At 37.5% G+C, this 23,144-nt stretch overlaps 1 protein-coding gene across 1 annotated transcript; it reads left to right on the forward strand.

Moving 5' to 3' along the window:
- Positions 1-14,273: 14,273 nt before the first annotated feature.
- Positions 14,274-15,897, forward strand: LOC105053729 (putative GEM-like protein 8). Its single transcript, XM_029267196.2, has 4 exons — positions 14,274-14,687; positions 14,826-14,906; positions 15,158-15,432; positions 15,549-15,897. The coding sequence occupies exons 1-4, from the start codon at positions 14,534-14,536 to the stop codon at positions 15,723-15,725; spliced, it is 687 nt and encodes a 228-aa protein (XP_029123029.2). The 5' UTR covers positions 14,274-14,533; the 3' UTR covers positions 15,726-15,897.
- The last annotated feature ends 7,247 nt before the right edge of the window (positions 15,898-23,144 follow it).

Raw genomic sequence — 23,144 nt, forward strand, 5'->3', positions numbered from 1 at the left:
GAATTTTTTGAATCTTATTAAGACTTGAATTTCGACTAGGACTCAATTTGAACCCTATAAAAGAGGCCTGACGACCTGTGGAGAAGAAAGCAAGTTTGAGGATCTTGGAGAGCGACAAAGGATCTTCTTTGGGATTTTTGAGAGCATTATAAGGATTTTGTGCTTCTTGTTGAGAGAGAGGTTGATATACAGGGTAGAAAGTATTTGATCTCCTCTTGTATTTATTTTTTTCGATAGTGAAGCTTGCATGCCCCGTAGAGGTAAGTCTTGGATTGATCTACGTATTTGATTGTATCTTTTTTATATTTCTTCTTCCTTTCTGTTACGGTATCGATATCGTCATCTGGATTAGGGATCTTGAGTGAGGGATCCATATTTTGTACTTGTGATAGATCCTTTCCAATAAATAGTATTAGAGCACGTGATTATCCGGATTGTGGTGGTGTTGATTGAGATTGAAGAAGATAGAAAAGATATGCTCAATTAAAATAATGATCAATCGATATGATGGAAAAAATAATTTCTCCCTCTAGCAAGTGAGGATGAAGGATGTGCTCATCTAACAAAGATTGATTGATGCTCTCTTGTGCGAGAAGAAACTGACTACCAAGAAGAAAATAGATTGCAGACAACTCCAGATATAGCTAGTGAGTATGATCCGCTTGTACTTGACGGATGATGTGGTGATCCATATGCTTAGCGAGACTTTTTCAACGGCGATGTAAATGAAGCTTGAGGAGATGTACATAGCGAAGTCACTCACCAATTCTCTCTTCCTCTAGAAGCAATTTTACCAGCTTCAGATGAGTGAGGGATAGAGCATGTAGAAGCATCTCAGTAACTTTTAAAAGATCTTTACTGATCTCCTCAATGTTAATGAGAAAGTTGAGGAGAAGATCAGAGCATTGGTCTTGCTTTCGTTACTTTCTTTTTTTTTTGAGTCTTTGGTGACTACTCTTCTTGTAGAAAAGAGCACCATCAAGATGAATGAGGTCACTTCTATACTTTTTTAAAATAAGATTCTCAGATAGAAGAATCGAGCTTCGAGTGTAGGTGGCGACTCAGCTATTGTAGTGACTGGAGATGGTGGTGGCAGAGGACAAAGGGACAGAGAATCATAAAGTAGGCGATCCAAATTTAAGTTGAGGGACTACAATAAGATCAAGTGTTATAGGTATGATGAGTTGGGACATCAAGTCAAAGATTGCCCACAGCTCAGAGATCGGATGAAGGCTACTATAGTGGCAGTTCAAGATAATGATACAGAAGAAAGTGATAATATTTTTCTAATGTTTGATGAGATAACTACTTCCCTATAGTGGATTTTAGATTTTGCATGTTCACATCATGTTTATTGTAGAGAAGAGCTATTTGACTCTCTAGAGAGTAGTGAGGGTACTATTCATCTATCAGATGGATCGAACTATGCGATCAAGGGTATTTGGACTATCAGCTTATAGACTCATGATGGAGCAGTAAAAAAATTGGGTGAGGTCCGATACATACCTAATTTCATAATTTCATTGAGTAGACTAGATTCAAGCAGCTATAGATGGAGAGTTGACGATGAAATCCTGAAGGTTTTGTGCGGTAATAAGATTGTGTTGAAGGAGAAGAGGTATAGAGGATATTACCTCTTAGCAGAGAGCTCAGCGTGAGATGGAGCTTCAGAAACCAATGGAAGCTCAGAGTGAGATGGAGCTCTAGGTACAGGTGGATTGGACACGACGAAACTCAGGAGGATGACAGATGATGTCGTAGGGTGAAATTTTTATTACCACAGGGGGGCTACTCTGAGCAGGTCTCAGATCAAACTGATCACAACATATGATGGAAATAAAATTGAATGGTCTGACTTGACTCTCATGGTTGCCCATCCATGAGCAGTCAGATATTTATCCCAGGATATGGGGGCAAGATCATCCAGAAGCTCTCTAAGTTATGTGGAGGTCGAATGTCGAGTTGAGATAGAGATTGTTGGATTTTGGTGCCTCCAATTCGATTCACAATGGAAAGCCACAGTAGAGAAGTCCAAAATGGAGAAATCCAGTAGACCAAGCATGCAGGTCTGTAGGCGCGGCCCACAGGCCCACAACGTGTGTGTCCCGCAAGGCATTTTGCCCAAGACGTGCAACACGCTGTCCATCGCTAGGTCTAGGGTGCGCCTGCGTGCGAGGCACACACTGCCCATGCGGTCCACCATGTGGCAGCATGGCACAGACACTGTGTGGTCCATATGTGGTCCAAGAGGAGGCCTCACGTGGTGTGTCATGGTCCATGTGCCGTTTTACATGATTGGACAGCTAGGAAGGCTTGCGGGTGCGATCGGACCACTTTGGACACGTGCAGGGGTGATCAAGCAGTCAGAAAAATTTCTTAAGTCCTGTTGAGACTCGAATTTTGACTAAGATTCAATTTAGGCCGTATAAAAGAGGTCTGATGGTCTGTGGAGAAGAAAACAAGCCTGAGGATCTTGGAGAGCGGCCAAGGGTCTTCTTCGGGGTTTTTGAGAGCATTGTAAGGATTTTATATTTCTTATTGAGAAAGAAGTTGATGTACAAGATAGAGAATATTTGATCTCGTTTTATATTTATTTTTTTTTATAGTGAAGCTTGCATGCCCCGTAAAGATAAGTCTTGGACTGATTCACATATTTGACTGTGTCCTTTTTATATATCTTTTTTCTTTTTATTGTAGTATCGATATCGTCACTTAGATTAGTGATCTTGAATAGGGGATCCATATTCCACACTCATAAGGATACTTCTCAATGCTCTTCATGACTCTATCCTCTTTTTTTGCTCGATTATTCTTCACTCATCTCTCATTGTCTTCTCTCAATGCCTTCTACTGAATCAGCATCGGTTTCATCTTTTCCTTTCATTCTAAACTTTTTTTCCTCTGTGGCCCCATTCTCCTCAAGAAAGAGAGACCGGAGGAAGAAAAAGAAAGAAAAATACAACGAAAAAAAAATGCAACATAAGTGCTACATTAATATTTTTTTAAATTTTAATATCATATAAGTACTAGATATTGCCGCATCATATTTTTGATCAAAAAAATCATCAAAATTATACCTAATGATAATATTAAATTAGTTTAGATAGTTTGAAGATTAAATTTTAATTTTATATAATTTTAAAAATTTTTAAAAAAATTTGATTTAATTCAGAGTTTAGAAACATAATTTATCAAAAAAAAAAAAAAAAACTTCCCATCTTTGCACCACCTCACGTCATGGGTTGATCTTTACTTTAATCCATGTACCGTCAACTGTTAATACCGTTGACCAAGTACCGACGCCCGCAGCTGCACCACTTCAATAGATCGGATCGCCGAGTTATTCGCTGCAGCAAACAAACAAAACGCCATCCTTCGCATTGCCAAAACTTCCTCAGGCACTTCTTTAGCCCTTTTCCAACACCACCATAATTACTATACCATACCATACCATACCGTATACATGTAAAAAAAAAAAAAGAAAAGCAGAAATAAACAAACAAAATCTTGTCACACTCTCCCAAGAAGAACTCTCGTATCCACCCCCATGTGACCACCCCAGCTATGAAGAACGGTGGACTCTGTCTCTCGGAGGAACTCTGAATAAGGGTAGGAGGGAGGGCATCTTTTTCCGTCCTGTCTAATTCTCCGCTTCTGCTTTCTACTGCTCCAACATTGCCTAACCCAACAAGACAATGCCCCATCTTTCTTTTCTCTCTTATTTAAAGGGGGAGTACTCAGCTCAAAGTCTCAACTTTTTATAAAGTGGGTGTCTAGTCTCTAGACGTGGTGGTGGAGATGGCAGTGGCGATGGGGATGGCGGCGGCACTGGAGGAGGCCGGGATCGTGCTAGAGGGGGGGAAGAGGAGGGTGCGGAGTCTCTATTGGAAGCTAAGGGCGGAGATTCGAAGGCAAGTGGAGAGGGGGAAGGCAAGGAAGCAGCACTTCAGCTTCCACTACGACGCCTTCAGCTATGCTCTAAATTTTGATGATGGTAGTTCCACTTTCCTCTACTGAGTCGGAGGCCAGTACTCGATGGTAGAAGAGCCCTTTTTTTTTTTTTTTTTCTCTTTTTCCTTTGAAGGGACCTTCTGGTTTTGATCTTTTGGAAAGAAATGAAAGAAAGCTCTGTGATGTAGAAAATGGCAATGACTACTGTGAAATTTTCTTGGTTGTTTTGGTTGAAAGGTATCTCGACTCTTGAATGATGCAGCTTCTCATTCTCTCTCTTTTGCTGTTTTTCTGTCTTGTGCCTCTTGGCTGACCTGGGATTTAGGAAAAGGCGCTTAATTAGACGACTACGGATGTGTCATCTGGGTGGGAAGGACAGCACTTAGACTGCAACATTTGCTTCCATCATTCAAAAATGTGCTTTCTAACATCTCATCGTTGCGTCTGCATTGCTGGGGACTAAATTTGAACGTAGTGTTAAGTGGACATCATGAGTGCGAGGGGCATATAATCTGCCGTTGGTGGCGCGGCTAGTCTGAGCCTCTTTTGAGGTGACAAGATTTTCAAATATTAGAGCAATTAACTCTCCGTTAGTTTTGAGTGCATTTAATTTTATGGAGTTAGGGAAGCAGAAATCTAGTTCGGCACTCTCTCTTTTGAAGACTGAAAGGATCTTTGAACGCTTCAAAAATATTTGTTATGATCACCATTTTGACCGGCTTTTCCATCGTTCATGCATGGGCCTGGTTAATTTTGAGACGTTTGGTTTTATAAATCCATATTCTTCGCGGAAGCAAAGCCGACTCACCCTAGCATACTTAGGCCAAATCCAACCTAATTAAGCAGACCCAACTCCATGTCCGAAATTAACATGAAAGCGAGGAACAAACTTTATTTATGCTTCTAAAGCCAAATTGTAATTTATAAAGTTAGAACAAGTGCAAAGGCACTGCAGTTCTTCGTAGAGTCGGACCAAATTACAATCTGTAAGTGTGCATTACGGTGCATTTGTTTGATATAGAACCTGCTTAAAATTATAATTCATAGCAAATGTAAGCAAAAAATCTTATCCTACCCTGTTTTCCTAATTCTTCCTTCACCACCTTCATTTAATGAATATTCTTATATAACGGTTTTAATTCCTTCCTAGCATGAAATAAATTTTGGCTCAGGTAAGACGGGGATGGAAGGAAGCACATGCTTCCCTCTTGAATGAGTGAGGCTACTACACCGCTAACTGCCGCTGCTACCAACTACAATCTGTGTGCTACTGCATCTGGAGCAAGCAGCAGCAGCACGAGAATCCCAGGCAGCTCACAATGGTTGCTTTGATTAATCAATCAATTCGGTGCTGAAGATCTTCTTATAATTGATATGTGTCTCGAATCTCTACCCACCCAATCTCCCTCTTGCTATATGATACAAGTACTCATCATATGAATCATACGTGAGGAGGGGACACGTGGAATTATAGAACCCTAGGCAACCCTTTGGAATCAAGATGTGTGTAAAGCTCAGTGCGGGTGATGCATGAGAGACCTAACATGGGTGCAGGTGATCTTGCGGAGCTGCATACAACAGAGAATCTTTTTTAGTCGATGATGTAAAGGATGTCTTACAATTTAAAGAGAGGAAGAAAAAGATGTTTGAAAGTTATAAGGATACTCTAGATAGTAGGAGCAGGGAAAAGGGTTCTAGCAATAAGGATAAGTTTTGATCGAAATTAAAATATAAAATCATCCTTTATTTTTTCATTATCACAAGGAAGGATATATTAGAAGATTTTGTCCAAAAGGAAAAGAAGAGGATGAAAATAGAGAACCTACCTTTAAAGCTAATACTATTGTAGCACAAAAAAGTTTAAATGATGCTGATAATAAGATTTTGTCAATCAGTTCTCAATATCTCAAGGGTAGAGTGGACTCTTTTGGTTTTGGTTGTTTCTTTCACATGACTTCAAATAGAGATTGACTTTCTACCTATTAGACTAGGAATGATGAAAGGTTTTGTTGAGAGACAATAAATCTATTGTGGTTATTAGTGTTTGAATAATTCAACTTGAGATGAATGATGGCATTATGAGGATCTTAAAAGTTTGGCATATTTCAAAAATTGAAAAAAAACTTAATTTCTTTGGATACTCTGAATTCTCAAGGATATAATATATAGTAAAAATAGTTTACTGAAAGTCTCTAATAGAGCCATTATAGTGATGAAAGAAAAGTTAGTTAATAGATTCTATCACTTACTGGATAAAACAATAATAGGTACTATAATAGTTTTTCATCATCAGGATTGTCAAATACAGATGCTACTCGGTCATGATATATAAGGTTATAGTGTATGAGCGAGAGAGGGATGATGATTCTATCCAAGAGAGTACTGCTTGATGGTTTAAACATTCGAAAACTTTACTTTTGTGAACATTGTATATTCGATAATAGTTTATGGTAAAGTTCAATATTGGTATTTGTAGCACCAAGGATATGGTGGATTATATCCATTCAACCTTTGAGATCCCTCTCCGATTGCATCGAGGAGCGAATAATATTATTTTTTGATAGTTAATCATTGATAATTATTAGAAAGATTTGGATGTATTTTTTGAAACATAAGGATGAAGTGTTTGTTAAATCCAAATAGTAGAAAGTCTTGCTTGAGATGTAGATTGGAAGTAAAATTAAAACTCTAAGAACTGATAATGGCTTGGAGTATTATTTGGTTGAATTTGATGAGTTCTACAAGAATAAAGATATAGTGAGACATTACATTGTAAAAAAAAAATCATAATAGAATGGAGTCACAGAATGGATGAATAGGATATTCATAGAGAGAGCTCGCTATATACTTTCAAATATTGGAGTCTATAAGATTTTCTGGATTGAAGCAATTAATATAGTATAGTACTTGCTAAATTGATCTCCATCAACTACAATTGAGTGCAAGAGTCTGCATGAAATATGGTCTGATCACTTTGTTAGTTATTTTTATTTGAGAATATTTTTTTATCTTGCATATGTTCATATGAATGATGGTAAACTTGAATCAAGAGCAAAGATATATATTCTCAAGCTATGAGGATCAAGTGAAGGGATATACATTAAGGTGTATAGCTGATTTTATATTACCCAAAATTATTATTAGCAAAGATATCGCTTTAGATAAGTTTGCTATGTTAAACCAGAAGAAGGAATATGTTGATATATAACGTAGGTATAGAGAGTGGTATCAATAAACAAGAGGAGTTTAATATTGAAGCTCTAGGAAGAGTGTCACAAAATCTGCAGTTCAATCCATCGAGATAGAGCTGTAAGATTTTATATAGGATGATGTGTCAGTATAGTAACAATAGTACAATATTGCTATTCATAGGGAGAGAAGGCCGATTAGGCCATCTTCATAATATGTAGATATGGTTGCTTATATTCTTGCAATAGCTGAGAGTATTGAGGATGAGTATCCTTCTCATATCAAGATGCAGTGAATAATAAGGAGTTTATAGAATGGGTTGCAATTGTAGATGAAGAGATGAGTCACTTTAAAAAAAATATATACTTGAAAGTTAGTTCAGTTACCTAAGGGTAAAAGAGTAGTAGGCTATAAATAGGTTTTCAAGAAAGAAGATATTTCTAGGGTTGAGGCAGCATGATTCAAGGTATAGTTAGTTGTAAAAGGCTATTCTCAGAAGGAGAGAATAGACTTTCATAAATGTTCTCTCCTATTGTGAAGCATAGCTCTATTTTTATTTTATTTCCATAATTTGTGCATTTGATTTAGAGTTTGAGTAGCTTGATGTCAAAATACTTTTTTGTATGATAGTTAGAAGAACAAATCTATCTATCATAGTCAAAGGGGTTGTTCCAAATAAAAGAATTATGCTTTCTTATTGAAGAAATTTTTATATAATTTGTAGAAGTTACCTAGTAGTGGTATAGAAGATTTGGCACTTTCATAAATAATAATGGTTATATTAGAAATCACTAAAATAACTATGTTTATTATAAAAAACTTTTAGATGATTCTTATATGTATTTGCTATTGTATATAGATGATATGTTGATTGTAGTTAAGGATAAATTTGAAATCAACAAGTTGAAAGTTCAATTAGTGATAAATTTGAAATGAAAGATTTGAGTATAGAAAAGAAAATTTTGGAATACAGATCCATAGAAATTGGCAAGCAGGTCGATTGTGCTTGTCTCAAAAAAAATTCATAGAGAAACTAATTGAATATTTTAGTATGAATATATCTAAACAAGTGAGTACTCCTTTGGCCACATAATTTAAATTATCTACTTCATTGTCATTGCAAATAAAGGAGGAGGTGGAGCACATGTCACATGTTTTAATCGCTAGTGAAGTTGGTAGCTTGATATTTGCTATGGTTCCACTAGGACCAATAATTCATATGCTGGTAATGTAATTAGCAAGCACATAAGCAATCTTAGAAAACACATTGATATACCATGAAATTGATTGTGAGATATTTGAAAGGCTCTACAGACGTTGGCTTAGTCTATCATAGTAGCATGTCAACTAATGGTATTGTAGGCTATATTAATTTTGATTATGTAGGTGATTTGATAAACAATGAATATTAATAGGATATATCTTTACTCTTTTTGGTTGCAGTGCTAATTGGAAGGCTATACTTCAATCTATAGTTGCTTTATCTATAATTGAAAGTAGTGCATATGCTTGTAATAGAGAGAGCAAAGGAAGCTATAGGGTTACATATGGTATTCTTGGCTTATAACGACAATTAACAATTATGCACTGTGATAGTTAAAGTGCATTGATGTTAGGTATTACTTTATTTGGAAGATCATCAATATCGATATTATTACAGTTTAAAAGATAGCCACTATAGAGAATCCAACTGATATGTTGATGATGCTACTTCTAGTTAAGAAGTTTAAGTATTTTAGACTTAATTGGTATTGATAGAGGTTGATGACCCAATCAGGGCAGGTGAGGAAGAGACAAAAAGAAAGGTTTCAATATATTTGACTTGATAAACTTCAAGCCAAAGTGGAGTTTTGTTGAGTGTGTTTTAAGTTTTACTTCTAGAAGAAAAAGTTAATATCTTCTAGAAGGTCTATTTTGGATAGTAATTTAAGTCCATATCGACTTAGAATACTGGCCTATGCTGATTGTTATAGAAATATCAATTTGCTTCTGAATTAGCTTACTTTATTATATACATCCCTTGTAATCTAAAAGCAAGAAAGTATTTGTGCATCTTAGAGATTAGATATATTGGAGGCTGAAGTTTGTGAGGTAATTTTATACTGTAATCTTAAGTTTTTTTATAGTGAAGCTTTTATATTGTCTCTACCTATGGATATAGGTCAATAAACTGAATCACATAAATTTTATTTGCCTTTATTCTACTCTTGTTATTTTCTTTTTTTCCCCTTTTGTTTCATTTTTCTTCGTACCTATTGCAATAGTGGTTTTTGATGCATGGTTTTGTCTCTATTCTAAATTTCAATATTAATATAATCTCTTTCTTTTCTTCTAATTGACCTAATCCATATAAAGTAGCATGATGCTTTATAGAAGGATTATTTGATAGCAAAAACAAGCATAGAAAATAAGAAAATTTTTGAAGAAAAAAGCTGGTTCAAGTATTCAGTTTATTATTCTCTTATTATTGAGCATTTATGTTTTGATCCAAATTACCTAAAAAATATATACAAGTTTTTTTTTTATTTCTATTTTTTCCTTTGAGTCTCTATATTAGCCAGTAGAACATACATAGGCTAGCTTTTTAGTAAGTTTTATTTGTTTCTCCAAAAATATGAGTACAATCTCAAAAACTATATCCCATTGTGCTCCTTCTCTGATAGTCTTCAATGGGGTCACGAAAATTCTTTTGGATCTAATATGGAAGGCTGACCACTTAGTTTTACCAGTATGGTTCTATTACAAATAAATTTGTGACTATCTTATGCTATTCAAACCGTGCGGATGACCAATATTTGTTTGGAGGAAGATTCTCAAATAGTTATTAAATGGCTTTTTAATCCATTGCCTGCTGAAATTAGACTCATCCTCTTTTCTTGGATTGTTGATGATTGTTACATTCATTATTCTTATTTAAGATTTCTCATATATATATAGGGAAGCTAATAGTACAACTAGCTGGATGATATTTTAGATGACTAATATCACAGAATCAGCATTATGGAACTCTAGAATATATCTTTTTGTTCCATTATTAAACATTTTGTTTGTTGACTCCATGGATGTACTTGTACCTGTTTGGTTTGATTTATCCATTTTATCCAAAAAAAGAAAAAGGAGAGATGGTGACTATCCTTCGTAATAAGAATAATGCATCCTCATTTAATTGGTTGGCACTATACTAATGATCATAGTTTAAAATACCTAATGGATCTGAGAGTGTCGCCTACATCTATTGATCAGGTTCGTTGCAGACTTCACCTAGAGTTGTTAAAGATTAGAAATCCTTGATAAACCTAAAGAATTAGAAGGGTAAGGCTAGGGTAAGGATCTCAATTTGCACAAGGAAAGAAGATAAACTCTATAACAACTCTCCATGAAGATCCTAAATTACTTGGTTAGGACTATTTACTAGCTAAAGTGAAGATTTACTTTGCTAAAATTGTAGTTTTGTAACATCAAACTTGTGACTTGGGAGCCATGGATGGGGATATGTCAATCACCCCACACGAATAGGGTATTGTCTATAAGCATGCAATACATTCAACTTGTAAAAATTATCAAAATCGGTTTGAAAACAAAATAAATTCAATATAGATATTGCCACCTAAATCTGATTTGATGGAGTGAGGCAATCTGGTGGCTAGAACTGGGCTTCACAATGAGAAATCCAACCTACAAAAGGGAAGCAATTAGGGATTACCAGAATGTATCAGGCAAGAAACCCTTCGATGCTTAAGTCAAGCTAAGTTTTTGTAGAATAGAGGAGATTTGAGGTGAAGAGCAGCAAGCTAAGAGCAAGATGAAAGATCCCATGCCTAGGGTCTCCTGGCTTGGCTTATGTAAAGAGGAGGTTGAGAGTCCATCGTGACCCAAATCTTCGGACAAGCTACTATGTTATTTCCTTCGGCTGCTCTAGATGGTTGCACTCGTCCATATTTAATGCGTTAAGATTGTATCAAACTGTAACCACTTGCTTTATTCATCCGGAGGTTTGCTCGGCTGCCACATGTCACCCAATCATGCATTGGCCATGCTCACAAGCATGATTCTAGTGGGTATCGAATCCAGGATATATCAATAGACGATAATAAAAAAAACATATCTGAGTAGTTTTAAAACAATATTTTAATAAGTCCAGCAATATCTAAGCTTGTAGTCTGGAAAGCTCTATGTTTTCTCTTTTCCTTCTTGTTACAGTGTCCTAATTTTCCTTCTGCACATTCTGGAGTTCCAAACTGCAAATCCTCTATAAACCTGGTTGTAGGCAAATTCCACTCTAGGGTGGTTCTTGGATTACCACTGGATCATATAGCGACTTGGTTGGATCAGAACAAACCCCAAACTCAATCCAGCCAGCCCATGTTGACCGTCTCGTTGAAATTAATACTTGTCGGCACAGAATCCGCGTACAGCTGGGACGTGGCATTCAGCAGTTGAGTTTTGTCAACATATTGCATCATCTCCAATAAAAGGCCATACCAATAGAAAGATAGGTCTGTTACCAAAAAAATAGAAAGATAGGTCCTTCTATTTAAAAAATAGAAAGATAGATTCGCTGGTTGAAATGGTGGAGAAATTCTTACAACCGTTCCTTTTATTTGCATTGTATTCATCAACACTTGGCATTCAAATCAGTGAGGCTAGATGTGATAAGAGAATATACATTATGTTGACATAACTAATGATTCTACAGAGCTTTGCAAATTGATTCCTCTTATTTTCTTCATAGTTTATGAAATGCTTTATGTACTCCAAAGTATGTGGAGGCATTTTCTAGATATTGTATAAATTTTTTTAAGTACGTTTGAATCAAAGTGCTGTCAATTTTCAACATGAAGTTGTGAAAAGTCTTATAGTGGTATGCAAGTGGCTGATTTGGCTATATCTCTTGTAAGGTGAGCCTAATCCACTACAACTTGTCGGTTTCTTTTCCTAGAAAAGCTAAGATTGTGGATGAAGGTAATGCCTTAACTACCACATGGTGCCATGGTGGTGGCCATTGTTTAATGGGACATCCTCCAGTTCTGTTGCAACATGCATGTGATGCTCAGAATTGTGTGGGCCAATTCCAGCAGTAGGTTTATATACAGAACCTGAGAAAAGTAGCAGCATTGTGAGTTATATACGATGTACTTCCACCTCAAAATGAAGAAAATAACAGGAGAAGATGGTTTTACAGATAAGCATAAGACTGGAGGCATTTTCTTTTCCAATGAGATTCGCCTTCTTTTTGTCGGTTTTGATTCTTGGATCAAAACGAGGAAAATGGATGGACTTTTGTAAAAGATCTGCCTTTTGTTGCTTGACGCAAACCTTCGAAAATGGAATGTCCCTCGTCTACTCCTATAGGTTCAATTCCACGTCGCCTCTGCAGACAAGAGGTCTTTGTGGTACAGGTTTTCAAACGTGTTGAAGTAATTTACTCTCCACCTGCAATTTTGCTTGCGCTATTTTGATCATTGTTTCTTTTTTTTTAATTCTTTCCTTCCCTGTATTATTTAGAAAATAATAGAGAATCTTTATGACGCCATCAGAAGAGGAGAGAGGAGCGAGCCTGTGATTTTGGAGTCGAGAAGTGGGGGGAGCGGATCCCTTGCACTGTTGCCTTTCCCGAGTTATATAGTGGAGCACGGTATGGCGCCGTCATTAATGGCGCAGACAAGTGAGGAATTGTCAACTCACTGTAGATTGTCAGAGTCGCCGTGAAAGTGTCATGTCGCCGTGGGGCTGTCAAATCACCAGGGTTGACAATGTCCTCGGCGGGACAATGTCCCTAGATGGCCGTGCCGCATGTTGCTGTCAGAACTGACAAGGTCTGGCGGCTGTACGGCGATCAGAGGAGTCGACCGACCCTAGGTCGGTGGCCAGCTGAGTGGCGTCGGGCCCCTCCGTTGGTCGGTGAGTCTTACGTGAGTCGGCCATCAGACCTCCGGGTTCAGTCAGTCGGGAAAGGTATGCCCGACATATCCTCAGTCGGTGATGGGCCGTCAATTGGCCGGTGATGGCGCCCGTCAGTCGGTCGGTCGGTCCCTTCGATCGTAAGTCGGTCGTCGTTCGGTCGTCGGTCGTCGTCTTCGACGTAAGTCGTCGGTCCTCAGCGGTCGTCGGTCGGTCGGACCTCGGCGTCGTCGGTCGGTCCTTCGACGTAAGTCGGTCGGTCCTCGGCATCGGTCGGTCGGTGGGTATTCCCAACATCGACTTTGTTATTTTTGGAAGAATTATATGTCGGTACCCAATCATTTTTCCCTTAATGCAGGCATATTATCTGTACTTGTACATCAAGATGCAAAGGATATTTGGTCGATTTGTAGTTGTTGAATTAAGAAATGGCTTTAAAACATGTAGTTTTTCCACCTCAGAAGAATATGTATGAATCTACAAGTTAAATTCAGAAATGGCAAGAGAATTATGGGATAAAGTGTTTCATGTCAAAAATTCATGTCAGTTACCCTTCAATATGCTGGACTCTTATCCCTTTAATTAAATAAAAGCCGACCTATCATGTCCATTTCAAAAGAAGCTTCCCTTGTCAACACCAAACCTCCAAACATGAAGTGAAATGCTGACTCAGAGCTGCGTGTGATGAGGTGCTGACACATTTCCCCGTCAACCCATGTCGGCGCGATGCAGTACAAAACTTTGAAGAACAGAAGGAAAGAATGGAGGAGGAAAGGTGGAAAAGATTATCTGTTTCTTGCTTCAATTCTATGGAAAGATAGTCTGGCACATCAGATGGGTCCCATTCCACGCCAGCCGAAGACTGCTACAAGCATCAGCTGGTCCACCTGAAGAGAATTCTGGTGCACAACCTTAAGGGAGGGACCCTTTTTGTGTGGCTTATATCAAATACTGCAAGATCAATTCTTTATCAGGATATATGTCAGAAGTTGATTAGCCGAATTCGGTTGTGTTCATGGTCACCTCTCCTTTCAAAAGACAGACACATGACATCTCTTAAACAAAAGGCCACAATAACTTCTACACCAAACTTGGTGTTTTGGTCATTATAGAAGTTAATGTATGATTAAGCTCGATCAACTCCCTTGATCATGAAAAATTCTAGAAACACCAACGATTGCTAAAAAGAGTAGTGAGATGGCGCAAAGGTGGACGGATGGCACAAAAGCAGTGGGAGACTTTTCTTCTCTCTTCTTTCTGGGTTCATTAAATTACAATTCTTTTATATTGGATGAGCTGATGATGACTCTGCAAGATAAGAGTGCTGATTCAGCTGGCCACTTTATTTCTGTTGAATACATTCACCACTTCCTAGATTTCTCCACCTTATAAAAAGGACTCTCTGCTGGGCGTTTGGAGCAGGGAACAGCTCGCAGAGAAACAACCTCAAGAGCGGCTGGAGCTAAGAAAGCTAAAGGAGCTTCATCCCAAAATGAAGAACCCAAGCCATGACCATGTCATTGGAATTCCTGTCACTTCGGTCACATATGCAGCAGAGGAATTACCAAGTGAGTCTGCTTCTGTTGCCGAGCCTGCTAGCCCATACCTTCAATCTGATTCATATGGGTCCATCTACTGCAAACAAAGTAATGATCATCTCTCTCATATTCTCTGATCTATTGTTCTTATTTCTTTTCTTTCTTTTTTTTTTTTTTTCATTTTTTTCATAGCATTTGAAAGACATTCTTAAGTTGTATATTAATGGGAATCTTCTGGAATTATAGGTAAAAAGGATTCAGTTGCTGATTTGATGAGCAAGTTCAGCAAAAAAGCGGACAGCTACGTGCAAGGAATCCGAGAACATGGTAACCATCCACCCCTACCTTCAATTCAAATTTCAGCACAATGCAATATCATTCTTCCTTAAGAAAAGTGGTATAGAAGTAGAGGAAGATTAAAAGAACATCCATTTATTCCCAAGTAATGTGTACAACCATATGGTTTGTCATGTCTAATGCCTAGCTTCTGGAAAACATAATTCATAAAGTATATATTCTATTAAATGATATTAGTTATGGGCTTTGATGAGCAATCCTCTTTCCCTATGACATTGCAGTGACCTTGGGGCCTAAAATCTCTGAAACTATGAAGGGGAAGTTGAGCTTGGGGGCAAGGATTCTTCAAGCAGGAGGTGTTGAGAGAGTTTTCAGGCAAGCTTTCTCTGTTGAGAAAGGAGAGAAATTGCTGAAGACCTTCCAGTGTTATCTGTCAACCACAGCCGGCCCTATCGCAGGGATGCTCTTTATCTCAACCGAGAAAATTGCATTTCACAGTGACAAGTCCCTTACATTAACTTCTTCTAAAGTAGAGCTGGCCAGAGTGCCTTACAAGGTAATTTCGTTTCTATAGGTTTTCATGCACAAAATTAGAGAATAATCAATCCTATTATAATGTTGCAGAACCCTGACATATTTTAGCTCCCTAACTGAATTTGGTGTCTTTAATAGGTTTTGATTCCGTTGAGAATGATTAAGAAAGCCACGTCGAGTGAGAATCTGGACAAGCCGAACCAGAAATACATCCAGGTGGTTACCATGGATAACTTTGAGTTTTGGTTTATGGGATTTATCAGGTATCAAAGATCTTTCAAATACCTACAACAGGCAATCTCAGAATTACAATGACCTTTCTGCGGAATGCAAGCATCATATGATATGTACAAGAAATGGAAAGAAGTCTCAGTTTACAATGTCTTGTTGTAAATTTGTTGTAATTATCAGGAAAACTGCTCCATATTTTCCATCGGAGCATGTTATTCAGACTTAATGGAAAAAGGGTGCCGATTTTGTTTCTTCATTTCTGTGACATCATGCAAAGAGCAATCGGTTCATAATACTATTAGGCTTGTATATGAAATTTGGACAAGGTTTTGATGTATTGCTCAACAATTTAATCGATGATTAACGAGTGTGACCGGACCAATCCATCTTGACAAAATTCTATCCTCCATGAGCCATGTAAAATGATCTGATGGTACAAAATACTCTCACTGCTGAATCCAGGTGGCTTCAAAGTTGAGATCTCCATTGTCATAGCCCAAGCCCAAGCTAGATTAACAGACCCAAGCCCAAAACGAAAGAAAAAAAAAAGAAAAACAGAGTAAAACCGGGAAGAAGACTCCCAGTAGGAGTCTTCTTCTCCGGTGAAATCCAAGCAAATCAGGAATCCTAGGACCCCTCGGAGTCCTAGGACTCTCTATAAGAAGACCCCCTCTCTTTAGAATCGATCCATCGACTCTTTTCCCCTCTTTTTCTCTCCGATTTTTTCGAAGAAGAGCCGTGATCCCTTGCCTTGTTCTCGCCGTGACTGCTCACCGACGAGGCCACCGGAGGTCAAGGTAAGTTTTTTTTTTTTTCCCTCTTCCTTCCTCTTCCTTCCGTGCTCCTGTGCGCGGCTGCCGGCGACGAGAGTCGCCGATTTCTGGTCGGGAAAAAAAAGACTCTGTTTTTGGTCTCTTTCCCGTGAACTTTTCCGGTGCCGGCGATCGAAATTGACTGCCGGCCATACTCCTCCGTGACCGGGGGAGTGGCCCCCATCGGCCGCCGGCCTCCGCCGCGGCGGCCATGGCCCGAACGGCCGGTCAAGGCCGGAGGATGCCGGTCCCCTGTTCCGGCAGGGAAGAACCAAGAAAAAAGAAGAAAAGAAGAAAAAGAAGAAAAAAGAAAAAAAAAAGAAAAGAGAAAGAAGGAAAAAGAGAAAAAGAAAAGGAAAGAAAAAGAAGAAAAAGAAGAAAAAGAAAAGAAGAAAAAGAAAAGAAAAGAAAAGAAAATAATAATAATAATAATAATAATAAATATATATATATATTTATATATATATAAGTAAGTAAATAAATAAATAAATAAATAAATAAATAAATAAATTGAAATTGATGAGAGAGAGAGTTTCTCTCTCTTCTTTCAGTCTGAACCCTGACTTTCTCTCTCTGAAATTAGATTTTCTCTCTCTACTTTCTCTCTCTAGAATTTTCTCTCTCTAGCTTGTTTCTCTCTCTTGATGGATTTCTCTCTCTAAAGTTATCCTTCTAAGATTAGCATAGGGGAAGGCTTCATCTGATGATTCTGATCGAGTTTAGAGACGAGTCTGATTTTAAGCGAGATTTTGATTTTGGATTTGTTAGATTTAATTTTGAATTAAAATTAATGTAAAAATATAATTTTGGATAACAGGCACGGAAGAATCTCCTAGAAGTTAGTCGATCTGTTCATTTAGTGCTCCGTGAAAGGTAAGTAATGAATCATCTTCTCGAGATATTCTATATTTATTCTGAAAATAAATAATTATTCTCTAAAAATTATGCATGATTTATGAAATTGTGTTTTGAAAGAAAAGTACTTTTGAAATATTTTGGTATGTCGATTTATGTACATGTTCAGTGAAATATTTATGATATAAAATATTTTGATACAGATCGAATTTATGCTCTCAGCCTAACTATGTTTCAGTGGGCCCCACCAATGGGGATTATACGTTGGTACTCAGTGGACCCTGCCAGTGGGGGTTGTGCGCTGGTGTTTGTGGACCCTGCCAGTGGGGGTTGTGCGCTGGTATTCTGTGGATCCTGCCAATGGGGGTTAAACGTTGGTCATAGTCAAGGCTGTTGAGTTACGAGTGTTTTGAATCGAATCGGATTTATGATTATATTATATGTGAATATTTGAAATTATTGGATTTGCATTAAATCAAGCATGAAATATATTTTTATATTTATTTGCAGCATTATTCTTGAAAATTATAAAATATCTGAAATATCTGGTAGAGATACTTGTTACTTACTGGGCTGTCTAGCTCATTACCTTTCTTTCTATTTTTCAGATTCAGATAATTAATTTCGAGCGTGGGAAGAAATATTGGGATAGAGCTTTTAGAGGCGAGATTTAGCATTGTCAACTCCAATTGAAGTTAGATTTTTTATTTTATTGTTAGCAAAAATTTTATTGGATGTAAGACATTTGATTTAATTACTTGAATTACAGTTGAATAATAATTATTTGAATTTATTCCGCTACGATGTATTGATATCGTGATAAGATGCCTTGCATGCTTATGGAGAGAGTTCTTCATAAGTATGCAGCGGTTGCCGCGACCCTCGATTCACAATCTCGGGTCGGGGGCGTGACAATTAATATGGTATCAGAGCATAAGTGGATAAATTATGACAAATAGAATTTGACATAGTATGAGTGTAGGTGGATAAATATTAGGAATATTGGGACGTTAAAGTATGAGCATCATAATAATAAAAACATCAAAGTTCAGTTAAGAGAGCAGTAGACAATAAGACTCAACAGATTGATGGTGAGCCGTGCTCCAGATGTGGCAAAAATCATGCAAAAAATGATTGCTATTGGAGTACCGGTGCTTGTTTCAAATGTGGTCAGATGGATCATAAAATTGCTAGCTGCCCGCTAAATACTGAAAATCATGCTGGCAAAAGAACTCATGAAGGACAACATAAGGGTGGTGGACAGATTTCTAAAAATCAGGGAAGAGTTTATGCGCTTACTCAACAGAATCCACAGGCTTCCAATACAATGGTGACAGGTATGAAAAATTTCGAGGATGAAATTTCTTTTTAGGGGTGAAGAATGTCATAGCCCAAGCCCAAGCTAGATTAACAGACCCAAGCCCAAAACGAAAGAAAAAAAAAAGAAAACCAGAGTAAAACCGGGAAGAAGACTCCCAGTAGGAGTCTTCTTCTCCGGCGAAACCCAAGCAAATCAGGAATCCTAGGACCCCTCAGAGTCCTAGGACTCTCTATAAGAAGACCCCCTCTCTTTAGAATCGATCCATCGACTCTTTTCCCCTATTTTCCTCTCTGATTTTTTTGAAGAAGAGCCACGATCCATTGCCTTGTTCTCGCCGTGACTGCTCTCCGACGAGGCCACCGGAGGTCAAGGTAAGTTTCTTTTTTTTTCCCTCTTCCTTCCTCTTCCTTCTGTGCTCCTGTGCGCGGCTGCCGGCGACGAGAGTTGCCGATTTTCGGTCGGGAAAAAAAAAGACTATATTTTTTGTCTCTTTCCCGTGAACTTTTCCGGCGCCGGCGATCGAAATTGACCGCCGGCCATACTCCTCCGTGATCGGGGGAGTGGCCCCCGTCGGCCGCCGGCCTCCGTCGCGGCGGCCATGGCCCGAACGGCCGGTCAAGGCCGGAGGATGCCGGTCCCCTGTTCCGGCACGGGAAGAACCAAGAAAAAAGAAGAAAAGAAGAAAAAAAGAAAAAAGAAAAAGAAGAAAAAAAAAAAAGAAAAGAGAAAGAAGGAAAAAGAGAAAAAGAAAAGGAAAGAAAAAGAAGAAAAAGAAGAAAAAGAAAAGAAGAAAAAGAAAAGAAAAGAAAAAAAAAATAATAATAATAATATATATATATATATATATATTTATATATATATATATAAGTAATAATAAATAAATAAATAAATAAAAAAATTGAAATTGATGAGAGAGAGAGTTTCTCTCTCTTCTTTCAGTCTGAACCCTGACTTTCTCTCTCTGAAATTGGACTTTCTCTCTACTTTCTCTCTCTAAAATTTTCTCTCTCTAACTTATTTCTCTCTCTTGATGGATTTCTCTCTCTAAAGTTATCCTTCTAAGATTAGCATAGGGGAAGGCTTCATCTGATGATTCTGATCGAGTTTAGAGACGAGTCTGATTTTAAGCGAGATTTTGATTTTGGGATTTGTTAGATTTAATTTTGAATTAAAATTAATGTAAAAATATAATTTTGGATAATAGGCACGGAAGAATCTCCTAGAAGTTAGTCGATCTGTTCATTCAGTGCTCCGTGAAAGGTAAGTAATGAATCATCTTCTCGAGATATTCTATATTTATTCTGAAAATAAATAATTATTCTCTAAAAATTATGCATGATTTATGAAATTGTGTTTTGAAAGAAAAGTGCTTTTGAAATATTTTGGTATGTCGATTTATGTACATGTTCAGTGAAATATTTATGATATAAAGTGTTTTGATACAGATCGGATTTATGCTCTCAGCCTAACTATGTTTCAATGGGCCCCGTCAATGGGGATTATACGTTGGTACTCAGTGGACCCTGCCAGTGGGGTTGTGCGCTGGTATTTGTAGATCCTGCCAGTGGGGGTTGTGCGCTGGTGTTTGTGGACCCTGCCAGTGGAGGTTGTTCACTGGTATTTGTGGACCCTGCCAGTGGGGGTTGTGCGCTGGTATTCTGTGGACCCCGCAATGGGGGTTAAACGTTGGTCATAGTCAAGGCTGTTGAGTTACGAGTGTTTTGAATCGAATCGGATTTATGATTATATTATATGTGAATATTTAAAATTATTGGATTTGCATTAAATCAAGCATGAAATATATTTTTATGTTATTTGCAGCATTATTCTTGAAAATTATAAAATATCTGAAATATCTGGTAGAGATACTTGTTACTTACTGGCTGTCTAGCTCATTACCTTTCTTTCTATTTTTCAGATTCAGATAATTAATTTCGAGCGTGGGAAGAAATATTGGGACAGAGCTTTTAGAGGCGAGATTTAGCATTGTCAACTCCAATTGAAGTTAGATTTTTTATTTTATTGTTAGCAAAAATTTTATTGGATGTAAGACATTTGATTTAATTACTTGAATTACAGTTGAATAATAATTATTTGAATTTATTCCGCTGCGATGCATTGATATCGTGATGAGATGCCTTGCATGCTTATGGAGAGAGTTCTTCATAAGTATGCGCGGTTGCCGCGACCCTCGATTCACAATCTCGGGTCGGGGGCGTGACATCCATCAAATTCATTCAAGTGAGATAGGTGGAAAGCACCACTGACCAAGAGTTGGCAATAGAACCTGAAAACAAGAAAAATCAAACCCAGATGGTCCAAACCATAGAGAAATAAGAGTGTAACTAAAGTCACACTTGCCCAAGATCAATAACTAGCAGCAAAAAGACAATCAAGAATAGAAAACCACTCCGAAAGAAAAACTCTATTAAAATTTCTGGACTTTAAAGATACAAGAGTGTAGGACAAAACACTTAATACAAAGACTCATAACTCTCAACTAACAACTAACAGCTACAACTAATTAATGCTCACAGGAAATATAATGAATTAAAGAGGTTTAGCATGCTGCGTAGAGACTCAAAAAAAATAACAACTAGTCTATTGATTACATGTTTAGTAACTTAAGTTCTCAAAAAATACACTTTAAAAGTCAACACTCTCTCTTAAAGTGATTTTTTGGAGACAAGACCAAGATTAGCTCTATGAGACTCAAACAGCCCTTTAGGAAGAGCTTTTGTAAATATATCAGCAATATTCTCTTTGCTTTGAACTTCCAATGCACTTATGGTATCATCAAAAACTTTTTCACAAATAAAATGGTGTTCAAGCTTAATATACTTCGTTCTTGCATGACACACTGGATTAGTTGCAAGCTTAGTGGCACTTTGATTGTCACCAAGAAGAGGAGTAGGTTTGAGAACTGGTTTGTCAATATCTCCAACAAGTCTTCGAAGCCAAATACATTTCTGTCCAGCAAGACTAGCAGCTTTATACTCCGCCTCCATTGTCGACGAAGAAACTGAATCTTGCTTCTTGCTACACCATAAGACAGCCATAAAATCACAAAAGAAGATATAACCAGATGTGGACCTTCTATCATTAAGATCACCCCCAAAATCAGCATTAGTAAAGCGATGCAAAAGAAAATCAACTCCTGTCTTGTAGAACAGTCCATAATCAAGTGATGAGTTTACATACTTCAAAATATTCTTTGCTGCCTCCAAATGTGGCTTTCATAAAGCTTGCATGAATCTACTTACAAGTCCAACAGAGAATGAGATATTTGGCCTTGTTATAGCCAAGTAAAGTAAGCTTCCAAAAGAGCATGATAAGGCTTCGAATTTGGCAGAAGTGAACCTTCCTCTCATCTCAACTTGATATTTACATCAAGTAGAGTGGATCTCCTCTTATCTTCCTTAAGTCCAAATCTTGCAACAAGTCTTTCTGCATAGCTCTTTTGTTACACAAAAATCCCATTCTTTGTGTTTTTAACCTCCAAGCCAAGGAAATGACTTAGTTCACCTAAGTCCTTCATTTCAAATGGAAGAAGAGATCAGCTCGTAGCTTGGCAATTTCACTTTCATCATTGCCACCAATAATCATATCATCTAACATAACAAAACAACCATGTGCAGCCTTCCATCTTTTTTTATAAATAAACTAGAATTTGAATTTGAAGCAAAGTAACCACAGAATTGCAAATACTTAGCGATTTTTCTATACCAAGCTCTTGGAGCTTGTTTAAGGCCATACAAGACTTTCTTTAACTTGCAAACAATGCTCGAATTAGAATGAGAGATGTAACCTGGGGGTTGTTCCGTGTAAATGTCTTTGTCAAGCTCTCCATATAAGAATATATTTTTTACATGAGTTGCTATAATTTCCATCCATAACAGGCTGCTAAAGAACTTACAACTTCAATAGATATCATTTTTGCTTCTGGACTAAAGGTTTCTTCATAATCTTCTCCATATTTTTGAGAAAAATCATGAGCAACCACCTTGCCTTGAATTTGTCTATGCTTCCATCCACTTTCTTTTTCAACTTGTATACCCATTGCATGTGATAGGCTGCACATCATTTGGTTTTGGCACTAGATCCCAAGTCTTATTTTTCATAAGTGCATTCATCTCCTCATCCATGGCTTGCACCCACTCTTTCTCTCCATTTGCTTTATCAAAGCAAAAAGGCTCCCCATCATCAATATGACCTGCAAAATAACAAGAGTAGGAGCTCACAAAATTTTTATCCTTGTAGCGAGCTGGCCTTGTGATGGTTCTCTTTGGTTGCTGATTTGTATCAGATTTAGTTACTTCAAAGTTCTCTTCATCTTGCTGTCCACCATGCTTTTGATGATCAACATTCCCCTTTTGACTTGATCTCTCCATGTTTGTCGAAAGGGGCAAGCAAATTGTGGCAATTGTTGCATTAACATCATCATCAATAGTGGCTGCATTTTTGAGTCATAATAAGAAGAGATTTCATCAAATACAATATTTCTAGAAACAACAA

Source organism: Elaeis guineensis, chromosome 11 (assembly GCF_000442705.2).
Source record: "Elaeis guineensis isolate ETL-2024a chromosome 11, EG11, whole genome shotgun sequence".
Classification (NCBI taxonomy): domain Eukaryota; kingdom Viridiplantae; phylum Streptophyta; class Magnoliopsida; order Arecales; family Arecaceae; genus Elaeis; species Elaeis guineensis.